Source organism: Quercus robur, chromosome 11 (assembly GCF_932294415.1).
Source record: "Quercus robur chromosome 11, dhQueRobu3.1, whole genome shotgun sequence".
NCBI classification, from domain to species: Eukaryota; Viridiplantae; Streptophyta; class Magnoliopsida; order Fagales; family Fagaceae; genus Quercus; species Quercus robur.
In genome coordinates, this window is record NC_065544.1 from 52936034 (window position 1) to 52955573 (window position 19540).

Sequence of the window (19540 nt, forward strand, 5' to 3'; positions counted from 1 at the left end):
CAGAAACAGAACTTGCTTCATATTGGCAAATACTTCACACGGTAACACAAAAAAGGTGATAGAAAGATCACTACAAATTACCATAGGCTCCAGTATCTTCACTGCTCAACCCTTCTTCTAGAATCTATGATGGGTCTCCTTCGTTAGTGTCCTTGCACAAACAAAACCCAGTCGATTTCTCGGTCTAAAAATCAAGTGGGTAGCAATGTAGAATCAAGGGTTTAGAATGGGTGAGCAAGCATGAGAGAGTGTGTCGAAGAGAAGTGTTTGATCTGATTTCTTGTTTGATTTTTTTATGAATCGTGTGAGTAACGGAATAATTAAAGGTGGGCTATGGAGTATAGTCAGAATGAATCACGGGTGGGTAAAGTGTCAAAAATAAAACCATAGGTGGGTAAGTAAAATTTGAGGCAAACCATAGATGGGTAAGTTGTAATTACCCAAAAAATAAACTACGAATTAGAGCATTCACATTAAAGATGTCAAACCAACTACATTAAAGGTGTCAAACCGACCCAAAAAACACTAAAAACCCTACTACATTAAAGGTGTCAAACCTATAATTTTTTACCACCTAGTTATAGTAAATTGTCATCTTTAGCAGTTTATTGTAACTAGATAGTAAACACACAAAAAATGTAATTTAAATAAAAATTAATATTTAAATAAAGTGGTAAAATAATAAAGTATTTGATATTGAGTATATTGTAAAGTGAGATGTTAAATTTTTTAGTGCTTTTGATGTGAATGCTCTAAGAAAAACTTATTGGAACTTATTAATACAATCGCCTCAATCCAATAATCCTTATTTATGTAATAGCCTCAATCCAATAACAAACAGCTCAAAAGAAAGCCTTTCATATATTTATTTATTTATTTATCTTATTTTGTTAGCTCAAATGAGAGCCATCTCTGTCTATGAACCTATTCACAAAAAATAATAATAAAGATAATAATAATAATAATAATAATAATATGAATCCCATTTATTTTTATTTTTGATACAAAAATGTGGTGTGTGTTGGTTTTTTTTTTTTTTTTCTTCATATCAAGTAAGAGAGAAGACTCAAAATTTCAAATCCAACTTCTTGCCACAATGCTCTTGGCAATACAGCCATAATAGTTACAATCATATATCTCACGAATTTAAGACCCATGTTACCAAACACATTCACTTCATATTTGGGTAAAGTGAACATAAAGGCCCTGAAAGATATTACTAAGAACAGTGTTTGACATTACTATTGCAATTGAGAGAGCCATGGATCGAAAAACCCCAAAAATAAAAAATAAAAAAACATATTGCAGTTAAGAACCACTCAAAAATAAATTAACAAGGAATCGTAGCCAAAAAATAAAGGTCAATTTATGAGAGACCTCCATAATATTGATTACAGGACATAAACAAATAAATAATCCTATAATTTATACACAAAAAAAAGTAGTAAAAGAAGAAAAGCATTAATGAATGTTATAGAAGTTAGGTACAAAATAACCAGTAGACATGAGAAAATCCAAAACAGTTTTAACTTAAACCCTATGTTATGTACAATTACTAGAATTTTTTTTCATAGCCAAAAGGTTTGCTCAACATCTCAACTAAACAAGTCGTCTTGACTGGCAGTATCTCCTCCATCATCTGAAGAAGCATCACTGTTGTCATTGAACCTCAAAATCAGCTCTAAAAGCTCGCGACCTGGAGTAGAGCTCTCACCACTATGCTCAGAGTCCGTCCTCCGCCTTTGCAGTGAAAATAGTTGCAACAGCAAGTCCTGGGGAGAAGATATTCGATACATCCAGCCCCCAGGCCTGGGTTTCTGTTGGACACAAAAAGTGTAAATCATAATTACCATCAGCATTCATTAGGACCACCATAAAAATTACCATCATTGGCAATGTTGTCATCAACATCATCAATGCAATTGCCGGCATCATCATCATCATCGAAACCAAAGTCATCATTATCATCATCAACATCATTGTCATTATCACCATCATCATTATCATCGTCATCATCGTCGTCATCGTCGTCATCGTCATCGTCATCGTCATCGTCGTCATCATCATCATCATCATCGTCATCATAAGAAAAGTAATAATCATTGAACAAACAATCATCATCATCATCGTCATCATCGTCGTTGTAGTAGTCATCAAATGCAAAGCAATGAATTCGATCAGGTTTCAGAACCTTTTCAAAACAAGTAACAGCAGAGAAATTAGTTCCTCTGCTGCCCGTATGAGTTGTGGCATGGGCATTATAGCATTATCCATAAATACATCTATTTGTTTATCAACATCATAATGCCAATACTGGCCTAATATCAGGTATTTGTTGGAATTTACTAGATGGGTTGACTTGGTGAACTAAACTAGGGTGGAAAGTGCAAGTCACTAGTTAACATGTGGTTTCACTCTTCTAGCAAAACACAAAAAATGTGAAAGACAATGTTCGGTACCCAACCCACTTTACCTCAAGAGGCCCCCCTCCCCCACCAGCCCAACCCACCCAAAAAGCAAAAAAAAAAAAAACGTGCGCGCGTGCGTGCGGGGGTGGTTGTGGAGAAGAAGGTAAAGTGAATAAATAATCTTCAACAATGTATCATTACCAAGAACTCAACTAGGATGGATGATGAAACCACCAATCCATGCAGTGGAAAGAAAATGACTGTTTAAGTCCATCTGATCAAAGACTTATTTTAAAGATACTTATAAGACTTTCTAATCATGCATGTAGGCAAATGAAGCAATGTACTTTCAAAATTCTCAAGATTCCAGCATTTTTTCAATGTTTGGAGTTTCCGGCCAAACCAGCAAAAACCAAATTCAATAAAGAACCTATAAAGTTTTTAGCTTTAAATAATTAACTCAAAATGAAAAGGCATACCTGTTCGATGTTTGTAGGCAGAACAGCTCTGTCCAAAGCCTTTGGAGTCCACATCTTGATGTCATCATCAATTCCACTACTTGCAAGCACCATGGTATGAGGATGACACTCAATACAGTTTACAATAGTCTTATCAGCTTCCATGACACGAATTAGCTCCCCTCCTTTTTTCTTCCATATGAATATCCGGCCACAGTCTGACCCACTCACTACATACTCACATTTAGGCCCAAAGAAGTTCACACCTTTCACTGTCTCACAATTCCTGTGCCCCCTGTAAACTTGGGGGTTAACTTGTTCATCAGTATCCATAGCTGATGGAGATGCTGCCAATTGATGATCACCTCCTATTTCACTTGCATCACTGCCCATAGACACTGGAGAGGCTGGAAGTGGATTAGGCCCCAATCCCATATCACGAGTAAAAAGATAGATGAACTCATCATTGTATGACACTAGCAGTTCGCTCTGTTCTGAGAAGGCCAAGCCTGTTATTCCAACATGTTCATTACCACGCAAGTTTGGAGGGCAAAAGTAGTCTGTGGGTTGACCAAAATCGGTCGATCCATCCCACTTATACTTGCGGATATCATAAAGTCGAGCATACTCATCAGAACCTGCAACCGCAAAGAGATTTGGATTCCTAGGATCAATTGTAATTGCATTTAGTGGAATAACTGATCTGTAACGCCTCCTATCATCAACTGGTTGGCATGTGAAAAGTTCTGTGGCAGTCCGAGTTCTCAGATCAAACTGTACAACAATGACAGTGTCACAGGGCCATATAACCCAGCAATACTAAAAACTAAGGTAAAAATCAAAATAACAGAGGAAAAATGAGCGATCCACAAGCAGCACAATGCAAGGAGAACACCAAGGGATTTACATTTATAACTATCAATTAGGCATACCATGCAGGGAATCAATAGTACATTTAATTTTAAAAAATTCAAGACTGTTGGCAAAAGCAAGTAAAATCAAGGAGAGGATCAACAGAGAAGAGAGAATTCAGTCTCTACTGTAAAGCCTCCAAATGAAGCTCATGAACTTCAAATGGATCAACCTCATCCTCAAAGTATATGATTTATTCTTTTGCTATGACAGTCCCTGTCCCATGGTGCTTGAATTCTCCAAATAAATGAGACAACATAATAAAAAATTAGAGTAGCAAGGGGAAATAATAACTCACATGCTGCACCAGTCCATCTTCACCACAGGTGAAAAATATATGAGGGCTCCCAGGCTCAATGGCCAACTTATGAGCTCGTCCATGATGTTTGCCAAGTGTTGTAACTGCCACTTCTCCACGTTCCAGAATCTGATCGAGTATCACCTAAAATTGACCAAATGTTATATAAGAATTTTAAATAATAATAATAATAATTTGTGGATCGCAACACAAAATAGAGAAAATTCGAAATCTTGATAGCTAAAGAAAAACAAGGTGAATTCTTTTAATTCAAAGACTACTGGAAAGAAGGTGAAAGATGAGATAAACAAGCAGCAGTCATCAAATCATCAAATTTGTCACACCAAGATCTCATAATCCATTAACTTAGAGACTGAGTGATCTGTTCCCTCTTCATCACAGAACAGTTTTCTATAGAATATTAAGAGAAAACATCAGCTTAAGTTATGGAATGGTGAAGATCACCTGACAAAAACATATTTGTGGCCTGTAACATCCTTTAATTATATTCTAATATATGCCTGATACACATTTGAATGAAACCACAATATTTGCTTCATACAGTAACTGCTTTAGAACAAATGAAATACCTGCCCATCTGCAGCACAGGTGACAATGGTTCGATCATCTGTGCAAGGCATGATCTTTGCTTGAAAAACATTGTTATCATGACCTGAATGAAATGAAAGCTTGATACGTCCAGTTTCCCAATCCCAAAGTATAACCCGCCTGTCATCTGAGCCTGAAACCAGAATGTCACCATCTGCATTGAAGCTTACAGTGTTCACACAACCTTTGTGCTTTTCCAATTTCCTGTAGAGATCAAGTCGAAGCACAAGATCCTGGAACATAAAATTCATCTAATTATACCTTGTATGCTATCAACTCAGCCACAAGATAACAGAAGTGGACTAAAGAATGGTCACTATATCAAAATCCAAACAAGATTTGTTGTTAACATAAATAATTGAAAAGAACAGACAGAGCAAACTAATATCTGGAGCTTGATGTCAGCTTAAACACAACCATCTCCAATTAAACACATCCCAGAGGTGATTCTATATTTCACCCTCTGTTGTAGCTCCCTATAGATTAGAGAAGACTCAAGGAGGTGACTCTCATCAGCATCTCCAATTAATATAGATAAATTTCACAGCAAGGGTTTCAAAACAAACTGGTATCAGCAAACCCCACCCGAATGTTAAAAGTGAACATCGGTAGATCAGAGCTGTAGCGATCAATGTATCATCACCTCCTTCAGAGTAGGATGAAATATATTACACGCGTGCAACTTCCACTTATATAAGCAAAACAAATCATACTATCGGTAATATGGAGTATAGCATGCATTGTCATACATATACTTGAGATTCTTCGCTATATTCATATTTTTTTTTTCAACGGCTGGTGTAAAATTTACTTTAATACGAATTATGAATTGATCCACTACATGCCTTAGTGCTCAAGATTATTATAAGCCATTGTCATTAAACCTTTGTTTGATTCCTAACAAAAAGTTCTTGAATGACACTAAAAAAACCAGGTTTGAGCATTTTTCCTATGATCATAACATAGGAAACATTTCTAAAGATGAGCCCTTTGGACTTGCCGGGCAATCCAAGAAGCAGTGTAAATAAATCCATTGTGATTCACTTAAATCAGCTTAATAGTAATTAACAGGTAACTAATAAAACACAATTCAGAAACCCAATATCATAAACAATATATACAATAATCCGAAAACCCAATTCAGAAATCAAGCTATACCCAATACCATTACGATGACAAGTAATCAAAAACCCCCCCAAACTAGAAAATTTTGATAAACAGTTAATCATCCAAACAGAAACGAAAAGAAAACAAAAAACGGGGGATAAGGTTATCAAGGATAAGACCTCGGAACCACCGAGTCGATGAGCGAAGCTTCGAGAGGAGAGCTGACCGAGTTCTCGTTGCCAAACATCGACCACGGCCTTGTCGATGCTGCTGCCACTTCTGGGTCTCTTATTACTCATCGCTTTTTTTTTCTTTTTTTTTTGTGTTTTCCAATCAGTTCGACTATTTTTGTATGAGAGAGAGAGAGGATTGGAATTTATATATATATATATATATATATATATATATAGGATGAGATGGATGAGTGGGCGAGTTGTGAATCGGAGCGAGTCAGAGAGAGAGAGAGAGGCTGTTGTGATGGTTAAGGATTGATGTGTCGAAGGTGTCGGACTCAGTGTCGTGTATGGGCGCACGTAAGTTTTGGATTCGATGTTGAGTTAGTGAGCAGTGATGACATTAAATAGAGGTGATACATATACACATAGTCGGTGTATATTATAGGAGCTTCCGATTTTGGTCTAATTTTGCTTTTATTATTAAAAATTACTAAAATGTTTAAGATTTTTTTTTTTTTTTTTTTGATAAATGAGGATATCCAGCAGGGGCGGTGGGAAGTACTAATGTGGGTGGTCCATGAGTTTTTTTTTTTTTTTTAATATACCTTACAAAATTTTGAGTTTTAAATTAATATGGATTTTCTGACCACCCTTAAAAATAATAATAATAAAATAAAATAAAAAACCTTGAACACCTTTAATAACAATTGAGGCCATTAAAAATAAAATTCAACATCTCTAAAATTTTTGTCCATTGAATGTTGAACAAAAAAATTTGCAAGAAATGCCATGTTCGCAATATTTTTTCAATATTTTCGTAACAAATTCTAAATAGCAGATTATTACTGGTAAACAAAAATAATAATTTCAATGTAAGTTCAAATTAGAACTAAAAAAAACTTACCACCTAAACTTTGTTGTAAAAGTATTGCAAAAATATTGTAGACATAGCACTTTTCAAAAATTTTCCAAACAAACAAATTAACCTAAAATCTCAAATAAAATATTTAATTGTGATTTTTAAAATTGTGTTTCCAAATGGCATATTTTGAAATTGCTATTTTTTTATATAAAAAAAATGCACCTTTTTTAAATAGCTATTCTGTTGGTACTTGCTTTAGTTTTTAGCTGAATTTGTTAAATTTGTGTGATATATTTTTTCAAAAAAATAAAGTATTTTGTTTATATTAGTACTTATTTAGGCAATATTTTAGTAATTGAATGAGAGATCAGTAGCTTAATAATTACTTAATTGTGTACATTGAAAAAGATATAGATGATAACATTGGTAATAAAACTATCATATCACACAATGATTTCAAAATATGAAAACTTGTGAAAGAAAATTTTAACTCTTTATGTATTTGCATATTTTTTATTTTGTGATGTTAATATATTCAAGTTTTATTATTATTAACTTTTTTAATTTAATTGTTTTTAATGACCACCTTGAAAAGAATTTCTAGAGCCACCACTGTTATCCAAATCTCTTCGAGTAGTTGGCTCTATAGAGCCTATACAGTCCCTATTCCACACACATTGGCTCAAGGTTTCGAACTTGAGATCTGATAGATATCACGAGATTTTAAGATTTTTTTTTTTTTTTTAATGAACGAAAATGGGTAAGGCAGCGACCAATGTGGCAATCCGACTTGAGCGTTACTATAATAGCACCCTACTCGCTAGGTCTGGGGCCTTGTTAGAGTACAGGGTGACCAGGGTGAGCCATAATATTTCAAACCCACGAGGAACTCTAGTGATCTTGAGCTGCTGAAGAAAATAACTTAAACACTTCTAAACTCGAAGCCGAACTTGGGACCATGCACTCAGCGCATCTTGTACATCACCCAATAGCACTAGAGGTGGTCAGGAAATTTTAAGAACTACTAAGATTGTGAGCTCCTCCGTAAATAGAATTTTATAATATAGTTTCTCCTCCTAATCTTTCTTTATTTTATGATTTTATCTTATACCTATTTTATATAAATTCTCTCTGCGGTCTCGAGCTCTCTTATGAAGGTCCACGTAGGTGAACTTACTGGACAACTTTAGGCTATTGTAGGGTAGGGTCCGTTTTGGTATCTTACACTATCTTTGGACCCAATTCAACTTTCTTGGTTGAGAAATTTGTAGTACAATCTAATCTATTTATGGCTCTAAAAATCAACCCGTGTTGATGGGATTGAAGAATTAGATTTGACTAGTTGGTTGGGATTTTAATTTAAAAAGTTTTAATTTTAATTTAACAATTTAATTTTTTTTCTTCAATAAATAATTACAACGTTTACAATTGGTTCTAATAATTCTAATTCTTAAAATGCCATAATAAATTAAATTAATAATATAACATAAGCTTGAAATTATAAAAGTACAATTATTTATTAATTACGTTAGTTGGATCAGATTGATTGGGTTGAAATTTTTGTAAAGAGTTTCAAAAGAAAATTTTAACCCATCCCATCAATCTTTGAAAAATATCAACATCAAGTTGGGTTTAGTTGGATTGGATTGGATTGTTAGATGAGTGAGTAAAATGCATAATATTATGAAGAAAATATCACAATCCAGACACGCTATCAGTCAATTCAGTCCATTAGGTTTTCAGAGTATCTCATAAACAGAGAGTAAAATAGTTTAGTTAAATGCTAAAACACCTCTTTCATATATATATATACACACACAATGGGGGTGATGGAATGTTACACGTAGTTTTGGAAGGAAGATTAATGGGAAAATGAAAATGCAACCAAGCTTCCAATATGCTTCTACACATCCAAACACCATTTTTTTCTAGTCTCTACCGTTTACCTTTGCAGCCAAATGCAGTTAAAAAAATAAAATCCCTACTGGAAAGTTATGTAAATACAAGCTTTGTGAGACTTGCATCTTGAGAGAAATAAAGATATTCGATCATTGACATGGGTTTCACATTGTTGCATTTGACCTACTGAAAACAGGCCATATCACATAAAAAAAACATTGCAATAACTCGTTTTCTTTTGTTTTCACTTAGGACCCAGGAATCAATGACTATTAACAAACAACAAAAGATTATCATAACCTATATTGTGCATAGAAAGGCAACTCAATGAACAATAGAACATACCGATAAATGCTCTATTGAAGGTGTGCACTAAAATAGAGGGAGTCACTTTCAAAAGGAGACATTCCATAAATTTATCTGCACACCATTAAGAAGTGTTTAGAACATGGTTTCAAATCAAGGAACTACGGCATCATGTTTAACAAGGTGACAATGACTAGGACCCGGGAAACAAGGACTATTAACAAACAACAAAAGATTATCATAACCTATATTGTGCTTAGAAAAGGCAACTCAATGAACAGTAGAACATACCGATAGATGCTCGAAGGTGTACACTAAAATGGAGGGAGTCACTTTCAAAAGGAGACATTCCATAAATTTTATCTGCACTCTATTAAGAAGTGTTTTAAACATGGTTTCAAATCAAGGAACTACTTCATCATAATTCACAAGGTGACAATTGTATCAGGACAAAAACACATCTTGGTCAGTTGCAAATTTGCAATGGAGAATATAGGATCTCAATAAACAAGGCTAATATTCAAGTAATTTTAAGATCTTGCAGATCACTCAAGTGTTAATTGCTTACAGTATTAAATTAGCATGCCATGATGATCCACAAACAACAATTGTGAAAGGACAGAGCCATATCGAGATCTCGTCCATTCTCTAAAATCACAGCTAGCATTCAAGGAACTTTGAGATTTCAGTTTCATAGATATTTCAGTTGTTAACTTACTTAGGAATTAATAATGAATCTTGCTTCTAAAACATTTAAACATTTGTTCTTATAAAATAGAGGCAAGATGATATTAGTGCAAGAAAAGGAGGACAAAAGATAAGAGGGGGTAAAGAAGGTTAGGACACTGAATGCTGTCCAGTTAAGTAGCCTTGATCAAATCTAAGGTGGCATCACCTTGAGATTTAACAAGAACTTCATTAATTACTTTTAAAAAGGGTTATTTATTTTGTCATTCGTAAGCTACACATGCATATGGTGGTCTTGAGTTCAAGACTTTACCCTCTACTTGCTCTTAGAAGGGGAAATGGTGTCATTTGAGCTAAACCTCATTGGCTAATGAAATTTAAGATATATTTGAAATGTCAAATGGTATTCACTGAAATAATCACATGATTTTAAATTGGTCTGCATAACATCTAGTCTACATGATACTTAAATTGTTGAAAAAAAAAAAAAAAAAGCAATACTTAAATTGGATGAGATATTCTTGTTAACAGTAAAATGGATGATGTCTCCCATATCATTATCAAGATCTAATTTCACAGATGCAAAATGAAGCCTACATCATTTTTTTTTTTGGATAAGTAAAACTAAATCTAAACCTTTATCAAATTTCTTATAAAACCAAAGAGTGAGTGCTCATTGGATGTTGAAAGGCCCCCATCATACAAGTATAATGTCATTCAGGTCCATGTGGCATTTTCATGACAATGTTATATTGATCTCCCCAATCAATATTTTACATTTTATTCAAATGATAAAACAAGACCAATTTACCAATTACCACCAACTTGGCAAGTGATTGACCTTGTAAAAACTCTCCAGTACACAGGTATACATTGTTCAGCCTGAATATTAATTAAATTCATTGATCTTCACGGTTGTACGAAGTCATGAAATGATGAGCTAATCAAAGACAAAGGCTAAAGTTATTGACCATTGATAAAGCTAAACATGTCAAAACAAGGACATGAGACACAAAAACCCCAGCTGTCAAGAAAATTCCAAACAGTTAGTCCACAGGACTTCTGAGACTATGATGCAAGCGCCATTAAAACTCAATAGACTCTCCCTCTGCATCCTGATGCTTCCTATGAAGAAAATGTCTGCCAACAACATCAAAAATTCCCACACCACCACCCTGAAAAGTCCAAACAATTGTCTGGAAAGAAAATATGATCCGAGAGGAACCTGCTGTCAGCTTTCAAATATTTAAGAGGGGGGAAAATCTCACAAATAAGTTAAAGAAAGTCCAGATTTTCAAAATAATATTTATATATATATATATATATAAAAGTTAAAAAAAGTCCAGAAATTGAATTCTAGGAAAGGGAAAGATGAAGCAGATGAAGCAAATATTTATTATTGATGTATTGCAGTGACTTACAATTTCTAATAAAGCTATAATATATCCATGTATAGTGGTCAGCCTTGCTATTCTAATATCTAAGTGCAGTGGCACAAGATGACAGGACTTACATAAGTATTCTAGGTGTTATTTTTAAAAGCCTTGAATCATACCAGAGTAATTGAACTTCAAGCTCTGAAGCACTTATTAGCTCATTTAGTTGCAGTACAAAGTATAAAGACTAGGACTAACTAGAGTTTAAACTTTAAAGTAAGAACATACCTTTCCTTTGGGCCATCCAACTGAGGGGACACGTGCTTCTTGTATAGCTTTGTTAACTTCTGTCAGAGCTGGAATACTGGGCAATGGAGGGAACTCACGAATATGCACCTTTAGGACAACCTTGTTTTTTAAAACAAGTTCTTTCAAAATTTTCACCACTTTATCCAAATTATTTGAAGGATGTTCTTTCTCTCTCTCTAAGAAAGGAATAAGAGCAGCTAAAACTTGAGAAATTACATGTTTCGTGCTAGATGGTGATACTTTTGCTAGCTGCTCAATGAAGAAATGCAAGATGGAGAGACCTTCACTTTGCTGTGGTTCTTTATCAGTAGCATGCATAAGAAGAACCGTTAGTTTTGGCACATAAGTACTAAGGTGAGAACCCATCATTTTAATAAGGATCTCAATAAGCTTTAAAGCTTGTTGCTGCAGCGAAGTATCTTCAGCATGGAGCATTTTTCTATCAATACCGTTAAGGAGGCCAACAAAATGATTTCTCAAAAATCCTGGTAGATCTTCACCATCAGTTAGAACTCTGGCAACCTCTTTAATCATCTGAGGTACTCTTGCTCATCTGTATCAGATAAAAATTAGAATGCTTGGCAGAATGACTAATAATAGTGGCAACTGATAAGATTGGACATATAATAAATCAGCTAATAAATTAATAATTTGGTCCCTTGAATCTACACAAATGAGTAACAAAAAAAAGGCAATAAGTAGATAAATGCAACCCAGGTCAGCAAATTTTCAACTTATAATCAACATGGAAAAATTATTTAAACAACCACACCCCCCCCCCCCCCCCCCCAAAAAAAAAAAAGAATAAAAACGACAATTAAAAACGAGATCAACTAGAAAGTTCCATAACTACTCACTAAGTTCTTGTGAACTTCTGTGGAGTTTTATACCTTTTCCTTATCTCATCTGAATCACCCCCATCCAGAGGCAAACAAGTTCATCCAAGAGTGCAGGTAATGCAGCTGCAAGAATTTCTTGCTTGTCAGAACCAGTATGAGCAAGGTAAAATTGCAAAGCTGAAAGTAACCCCTGGCCAACAGCTTGATGGAGAGCAAAAGCAAGCATTTTTGGTAGCCAATTAACAATCAAGGGCACCATATCAGTATTTAACTACTTGGCCAATTCATGCAAGGTTTCAATTGCTTGATCATTATCCTGCTGAGACACCACAAGCTTTGGAAAAACAAAGGAATCATTTTCCTCACAAGTTCTTCAGTTTCAACACCAAAAACAGCTTCTGCAAATTCTTTGACCATTTTTGGACGGCTGGCAAGCCTCAGAGATAGATAATCAAACAGTTCATTACAAATATGAAAAACTTTTGATAAGACTAGTTCAAATCCTCCTTTAAGATGAAAGTAGCACTATTTGTGTATTAACCTTGACGCATTCGTTCTCACTGTTACGTGTGGATTATCAAGCTGGTCGACCAACAAGAAAAGAGAAAACAAGAAAAGTTGACTATAGATATCAACTGAAATCATAATTTCAGCAGTAGATTCCAAAAGAGTATCAAAGATCTGGGGATCTTCAGTAGCTGATAAGGCATGTTTAATTATGTCCAGAAACTTCTGTTCTTTGATTTTAGTTGGTTTCTCCTCATCACAAAATAGACAAGGCAAAATAGGATCCTCAATGAAGGAATTTATCTGAGTACAAAATGCTTCTCTTACAGCCTTTTTTCTGTTAAGAAGCAAAAATTCAATACATTTAGCCCATTCAGATCTTGTTTTAAGCAGAACATCTGTATTCCCATTTATAAGGATCCGTCAAATTAGGCCGACACAGGCAACTTGAACCTCTTCTGATGACTCATCACAAAGAAGCTTAAAAAATAGAGACTGTAGGTGGAGAGAATCACAGTCCAAACTAACTTCTGTCATTTGCATATTAGGTTAATGTATAATTTTTTAATATAGTTCAGGATTGTGTGCAATGCTTCTGTCACACTTTGAACACCAGAATCCTTGCAGTAAATAATCAACTTTCTGACTATGTTTCTCATTTTTTATATTCAGAAATAATTTGCATGTGCTTTTGGAAAGACCATCTACAGCATTACAAGATCCATAGAGGCATGACAAAAAACCAGGAGTAAGGGGAATAATATTCTTAACCTTCTCATTCTCTTTCCCCAATAACCTGCAAATTGAAAGAGAGAGGTAAACAAACAAACAAAAAAGCACACAATAAAGTTAGAACTTAGGAGTCCTTCCATTTGATAATTTTAAGCACTAGAAGCACAAAACAAATAAATCATGTAACAATAACTTAAGTGCGACCTGCTTTGCTGCTCACGTGAACACCTACAGGATTCTAGAACATGAGAGTGCAGCTATTGAACAGAAAATAACACAAAATAACAGCTGACCATTCGGGCACAACTCAGAACCCTAGAAAAAATATATATAATATATATGGATATGTTGGTGTATGTGCTTTTGGGTAGGTATACAAGTATACATAAACGTGTATTGAATATTTGAGATGCTTTATTCTATCTAAACTTTATGCACAACTAATTCAAGGTGGAGAAATACATTTGGAATTTATCAAGTGATATGATTATGCAAACCATCCAAAAAAATTTATGGGCGGTGGTCATTGCCTACAACTCAAATTGGCAAAAACCATGAAAAGCTTCTATAAAGGATTTTTCAGAAGGCTAATTAATACTAATACTAAAGAGGATTTTTTTTATAATGGTAATTTATGTACACGCCCAAAGGGTTTAGAACCCACAACCTCACAGTCCATCCCATTATTATGGAAGGACGAAGCGCCATTTGAGCAAGAGCTCATTGGCAGCACAGAAAAAATTACACCATGAAAAACAAATGCGCTTTTGATGAAACCAAAACTGCAATCTAATTACTCTATTTATGCACACAAGCATCATACAATATCACGTAGTACAGTCTATGCACTTGACTTGTTATTAAACTAATGCACAATCAATCCCTAAAAATTACATTGGCACTTCACAAGTGAACCTAGCCAAGCCAAAACAATTTGTGAACTGGAATTCCAAGGGAAAGAAATGGTCATACAACATGAATAGGGTAAATCTGAAATCTCCAGCTTTAAATAAAACTAATGCAGTACTGATATTGGCACTTCACAAGTGACAAGTGAACGTAGCCAGACCTAAATAATTTTTGAACAGGAATTCCCAAGGAAAGAAAAATCAATACAACTCAAACAAGATACTGAAATAATTCATTTAAGTTGACCTTGATCTACCTTTTCTCTCTCTGTCTTTCAAAAGTGATTCAAACAAGTATACTGAACTCTGTAGACTGATTTTATCTTCTCTTGATCAGAGGAAACTGACATAAACAGTTGGGAAAATGACTCCATTGAATCCAATTACTCGATGCATTGATTTTATCAATGCAAAATTATCATTAGTTATGTGAAGAATCTACCCAACTATACCCTGGTTGCTTTCTGATATTATTATTTTCCATCATCATTCTCACTTCTGCTGCATTGTCCCACTGTCCCACATCAGCATACATATTATATAGCAAAACATATGGCGCTGAACTTTCAGGTTCAAGTCTCATCAATGCTTCAGCTGCAACTCGGGCCAACTCTACATTGTGATGCACCCTACAAGCACCTAACAATGCACCCCACACAGCCGCATCTGGTTCACAGGGCATGCTATTGATCAAATCCATGGCCTCCTCAAGCCGCCCATGCCGACCCACAATGTCTACAAGTGTAGCAAAGTGTTCAACCCGTGGTTCAATACCATATTCACTAGACATGGACTTGAACTGCTTCCGGCCTTCTTCAACTAATCCTGCATTAGCACACGCATTCAGAACTGAAATGAACGTTATATATGTAGGTCTTACATTAAGCCTCTTCATCAATTTGAAAAGTTCCAGAGCCTCGTCAGAAAAACCATGAGATGCGTAACCTCCAATCATTGCATTCCAAGAGATCACATCTTTCCACAGTTTCATCTCATCAAAAATGGTCCAGGCCTCATTTATTGCCCCACATCTTGAATACATGGTAATGAGAGAGTTATTTATTGGCACGTCTGGAATAACTGTCTTCGCTACCAGCTGATGAATTTGCATACCCAGGTGAAGATCAACCAGCCCAGTACTCACACTGAGAACTGAAGACAAAGTGTGTCTATCAGGTTTCTCTCCTGCAAGTAGCATCTGAGTGAAGAGCTTAACCGCTCCTTTATAGTTCTTATTTTTCTCATACCCTGCTATCATGGAATTCCACGATACCAGGTTTTTCTGAGGCATCCTCCTGAAGAAATCATTGGCAAGTTCCAAACTACCAATTTCTGCAAACCCTGAGACCATTGTATTCCAAGACAGGGTATCAGGATTTGGCATTTTACCAAAGAGATTTGAGGCCTCTTCCATATTTGACGAATGCACATAGCCACTTATCATAGTATTCCATGAAAAAATATCTCTCTCGGTCATTTGGTCAAAAATTTCCCTGGCAGAAGCAATATCTTCTGCTTTAACATAGCACATAATCATAGAATTCCATGACACCACATTTCTCTCAAACGTCCTGCTTCCCTTTTTCCCACGATCACCATAAAATGGAATCTGATCAAAAAGGTGCCGAGCTTCTCCAACCCTTCCCCTCTGACCATAACCTGCAATCAAAGTATTATATGCATGCACTAAATCTTCTCTCCCTTCATCCTTATTACCAAATTCAAGCAGAACTCTTGCAGCTTTATCCAATTCATCATTCTGAATAAGACCCGATACAAATGCACTAAGAGAAGCCGCATCCCTTTCCGGCATTCTCTCAAAATACTCGATGGCACGCACCACATCACCATTACGTAAAAACCCAGTAACCATAGCATTCCAAGAAACCACATTCCGCTCATGCATACTATTAAAAATCCGTAATGCCTCATCCATCCTCCCATTCTTTGCATAGCCACTAATCATCGTGTTCCACGAAATGCAATCTCTCTCCGGCATCTTATCAAACAAGTTCCTCCCTTCCTCAATATACCCTTTTCCACGACACGATATATAACCCGAAATCATCAAATTCCAGGACACGGTATCTCTTTCAGGCATTTCATCAAACAGTTTCCGTGCATTGCCCATTTCTCCTCGTTTGACATACCCACTTATCATCGAATTCCACGAGACTGTGTTCCGATGCTTCATGTTATCAAACACACCTCTGGCCTCACTAAGCCGACCAGTACGGACCAAATGCGATATCTTTTTGTTTAGTGAATACAAGCCAGTGGATTTCGAAGCTGAGCCAAAACAAAATGATGGAACAGAATTACTGTTAGTTTTGGGTTTCAGTATTGGGCAACAATGAACAAGAAGCTGTAATTTCCTGAGTCTGCAAACGACGCCGTTTGGGTTGAGCATTGTTCTCCAAGGAATCACTGAGTTATAGTCATGGAAACAGAGTTCATATAGTTATTTGAGCCAGCCGTAATCGCATAAACCGTGAGTCGTTTAAAGTTTTCAGAAGAAAAAAAAAGAAAAATTCCTAAACTAACAAACTCATCTGCAAAACATGTTGCCACCGCCGATCTCTCGAAGAACAAACCCAGCCATCACAGACAACTCAGAGGTCGCCCTTTCTTTTCTTCTTCTTTGCTTCGTCTCAGACCCTCTCTGCCTATTCCTTCGTTTTCGACTTTAGTAGTCTTATTATGCCTTATATGTTTAAGGGCCAAAATTGGCAATTAACTCCATTTGCCAAACTATATAGTTAGCACGTACAGTTTCACAACTCTATTTTTAAATAATGTCTAGAGTTTAAAAGACTCTATTTTGGCTTATAAATCAAGCCTCAAAAACTCGGTTTCTATATTCTAACTGTGCATTTTTTCACGTGACATCTACCTGGAACTCGAGTATTAGAAACTCGAGTTATATCTCGACCCTTTAAGCATCGATTTGTATGTAACGTGGTTGATCCACCTAGAAGCCACCTAAAAATCGAGTCTTTCATATAGGGCTTTTTCAAAATTAAACAGTCACAGACTCTCCACTCTAACGCCTCTCCACTCTCACGCCTCTCTCACTCACCCTCTCACTCTCAAACAGACCCTCTCCACTCTCATGCCACTCTCACTCACCCTCTCACTCTCACTCTCACATAGACCCTTTCCACTCTCACGCCTCTCTCACTCACCCTCTCCACTCTCACTCAGTCTTCACTCTCACGCACCTCCACTTTCACAACCTTCCCCAATTCTCTCAGGTGTAATTTTCTTCTCGTAAACCCACTTTTGAAGTACATTTTCAGTAGTTTTTCTTATTGTGTGATTTTTTCATGTGGGTTTGTCTGCGTTTATCTACTCCTAAAATGTTGTTTGTTTGTTTGTTTGTTTTTTTTAGGTTGAGTTTTACAGAATCATAGCATTTGGGATTGTGTGTTTTGTCTTGTTTTACTTAGATTTCTGTTGTTGGTAAAGAATGTAGGAGAATGTCTAATTATTGATTGATATTGCTATTGCGTCCCCCTCTTTTACTCTATTTTTTTTCCTTCTATTTTTGTTCCTTATTATTTGGATTTCTCACATTCATGGTTTTGGCAGGAGTATCAATTTCATAATTTTAGTATTTTTTCTTTATTTCACAAATATTTGATTGATACTGATTGGTCACCATATATAGTGTTTGTTGTATCCTTCTTTGGTTTCTAAAGGGCTTTTGAATAAGACTGATTACTTGGTGGGCTTTTGGGTGTTAGATTGTTTTTGTTTTTGTGGTATTAATATAGTGAACAAAATGGAATCTTATAGCTCAGTAACATCACTTCTGAATTACAATCCTTTTTCTAATAATGTTAAAAAGTGACATACTCTAATTATGATTTGCAAAAGTTATCATACAAAATTTCTAATCCTCTAGTAACTTTGCAAAGTTATATAAAGATTATTACTTATCAAAAAAATAAAGTTACTTCTAGTGTACTTGTTGATTCTTTTTTACTAAATATGATTACTTATCAAAAAACAAAGTTATAAAAACATTTTTACGAAATTTATTGTTATTGTCATTATTTTTTTCCAAAAAAGCAAGCTTAAAGTGCCATGGATGACGCACCATCAGAATGGAAAAGCTAATAGTCTTGAATCTATCTAATTACTTAAAATTAAATAAACACTAATAGGGCATGCCTGTGTTTCTGTAAAACATACCTTTGTGTTCTACATTACCCTCAGTTGGGGTAGCACTGAAACAGTTTCAAGATAAACATAGAATGCCCATAAAATCCTATTGACGATATGATGTTGCATTGTGGGATGAATTAATAATGATAGCATAGCACAAGGTAGCAACTACATCAAGGAAAAACACAACATAGATCAAATTAAGTTACCAATCCATAAAATTTCTGGAGGAAACAATACTAAAGAAACATCAATAAAAAAGCATATAAAAAAAATTGATCAGATTTTGAAGCTTTGAACTGTTTTCTCAATTTCTCACCCTAAACACTATACAATGAAAAATCTAACCATTTTGAACTATCAAGATAGAATAAAACATCTACACATAAAGGTTATACATAGGGCACAAGACTCTCCACTTACAAGGGCTCTTTCAATTAGGAATTAGGAATTATAAGTTATCTTGTTTAGACGTATATTAGGCCTACATTTGTTGTATATTGTGGGACTGCCACTTTGTTGAATTTTTTGTTTTTTGAGAATCTTTGTTAGATTGTTTTTGTTTTTGTTTTTGTTTTCAATAATGTCTATTACATGCTAATTGCTTATCATTTTTTGTGCAATATGGCTGCTGCAAATGCTGGACAGATTAACCATGCGCAACTTGGCCCCATTGACGAGTCGGTGTTGACTTTGCAAACCGACTATCAGTCAAAAGCTATTTGGAATGGGCAGGTAAAACACAACACTAAAAATTTAACGAATTTAGATTTGAAACATATGGCTAGTGGCATGTGCGTGCTTACTTCACATACCGTTTTTTAAAATGTTTTCTATATATGGATTGCACTTGGTTTGATTTTGTATTCTAATGGAAACTACTTACTCCCAATTTAAATTTAACTATCTTGGTTTGAAATGATATGATTATTAATAGGAAGAAGAAAGATGTAGTGACTTTTTGAAAATGTCATTTA

General features: G+C 35.2%; 3 protein-coding genes across 4 annotated transcripts; all 3 read right to left on the bottom strand.

Moving 5' to 3' along the window:
• Positions 1 to 1344: 1344 nt before the first annotated feature.
• On the bottom strand, positions 1345 to 6345 carry LOC126705431 (uncharacterized). 2 transcript variants are annotated; one of them, XM_050404435.1, is made up of 5 exons: positions 5972 to 6345; positions 4667 to 4918; positions 4077 to 4220; positions 2888 to 3640; positions 1345 to 2191 (listed from the first exon to the last, which is right to left on the bottom strand). In XM_050404435.1, exons 1-5 carry the CDS (start codon positions 6089 to 6091, stop codon positions 1853 to 1855), a joined length of 1608 nt encoding a protein of 535 aa, XP_050260392.1. In that variant the 5' UTR covers positions 6092 to 6345; the 3' UTR covers positions 1345 to 1852. The 2 variants fall into 2 exon arrangements, with proteins under 2 accessions (XP_050260392.1, XP_050260393.1); XM_050404436.1 differs by having other exon boundaries at positions 1345 to 1817; positions 5972 to 6341.
• A 4058-nt stretch (positions 6346 to 10403) lies between these two features.
• Positions 10404 to 12776, bottom strand: LOC126706306 (serine/threonine-protein kinase ATR-like). The gene is made up of 3 exons (XM_050405723.1): positions 12298 to 12776; positions 11387 to 11960; positions 10404 to 10918 (listed from the first exon to the last, which is right to left on the bottom strand). Exons 2-3 carry the CDS (start codon positions 11939 to 11941, stop codon positions 10808 to 10810), a joined length of 666 nt encoding a protein of 221 aa, XP_050261680.1. The 5' UTR covers positions 11942 to 11960; positions 12298 to 12776; the 3' UTR covers positions 10404 to 10807.
• Positions 12777 to 13385: 609 nt separating this feature from the next.
• Positions 13386 to 17104, bottom strand: LOC126706304 (pentatricopeptide repeat-containing protein At1g62260, mitochondrial). Its single transcript, XM_050405721.1, has 2 exons — positions 14651 to 17104; positions 13386 to 13549 (listed from the first exon to the last, which is right to left on the bottom strand). The coding sequence occupies exon 1, from the start codon at positions 16801 to 16803 to the stop codon at positions 14815 to 14817; it is 1989 nt and encodes a 662-aa protein (XP_050261678.1). The 5' UTR covers positions 16804 to 17104; the 3' UTR covers positions 13386 to 13549; positions 14651 to 14814.
• Between the last annotated feature and the right edge of the window lie 2436 nt (positions 17105 to 19540).